At 41.8% G+C, this 780-nt stretch overlaps 1 protein-coding gene across 1 annotated transcript in view; it reads right to left on the minus strand.

Annotated features, from left to right (window-relative positions):
- Positions 1–780, minus strand: part of LOC144232367 (X-linked retinitis pigmentosa GTPase regulator-like) — a 53499-nt gene that overhangs the window by 8191 nt on the left and 44528 nt on the right. The window contains exon 17 of the mRNA XM_077765202.1: positions 615–703. Coding sequence (XP_077621328.1) covers positions 615–703 — 89 coding nt within the window. The remainder of the gene's footprint in view (positions 1–614; positions 704–780) is intronic.

Here is a 780-nt window from a genome sequence, read left to right on the forward strand (position 1 = left end):
GCCCAAACCCGAAGGCTGAAGAGGAATTACCAAGGCCTTTCATTTACCTTTTATCCACATTTTCTCCTAACACTTCTACTCTGAAATGTGGCCTCATGATTAAAGAAAGTTCTTCTACAAGTGGAAAAAGTAACTTCCAGAAAGCAGCAGCACCTCCATCAGTCTGTTAGCAGCCCCAGAACAGGCACTGGGCAGGAGGGGCTGGAAGAGCCGGTTGCGAGTTCTCCTAAGTCCGGGATCTTGAGTTTTGCACTCAGCCTCTGTAATTCTCGATTTTGCCTTACTTTCTTTTAGACTCTCATGATTATACTCTTACAATTCAAGCAGGAAAGCTCTTTTGTGTTATCTTTTACCATAAGTCGAATCAGCACGAGTGGGATTACTGAAAGGAACATGCTATTAAATTCTGGCAGGGCACCCTGACTCACCCTCAAGTCCAGTAAATAAACACGCGTGTTAAAGTGTCAAACAGTGCTTGAAATCCTTCACATGTTTTGGGGCCTTAAAAACCTCATATTAAAGAGTTAAATTATGTGGACCACCATATAAAAAGGACGAGGAGGCAATTCGATACTTTGGTCTTAACACTAAAATGAAAAATAAACTTCACTTACCTTCATTGATTTTTTGGGGTCTTTCCTTGCCGATTCAGTGTCTTCCAGGACTTCTGGAGAACTGCTCTTTGCACGGTCATGCAGACTCCCTACAAAAGGATATATTTAGAAATACTTTTTTTTTTCTAAATAACGGAAAGAAGAAAGGTCCTGACGCCCTCAGCGC

This window comes from Crocuta crocuta, unplaced genomic scaffold (genome assembly GCF_008692635.1).
Source record: "Crocuta crocuta isolate KB4526 unplaced genomic scaffold, BGI_CrCroc_1.0 scaffold301, whole genome shotgun sequence".
Taxonomy (NCBI): domain Eukaryota; kingdom Metazoa; phylum Chordata; class Mammalia; order Carnivora; family Hyaenidae; genus Crocuta; species Crocuta crocuta.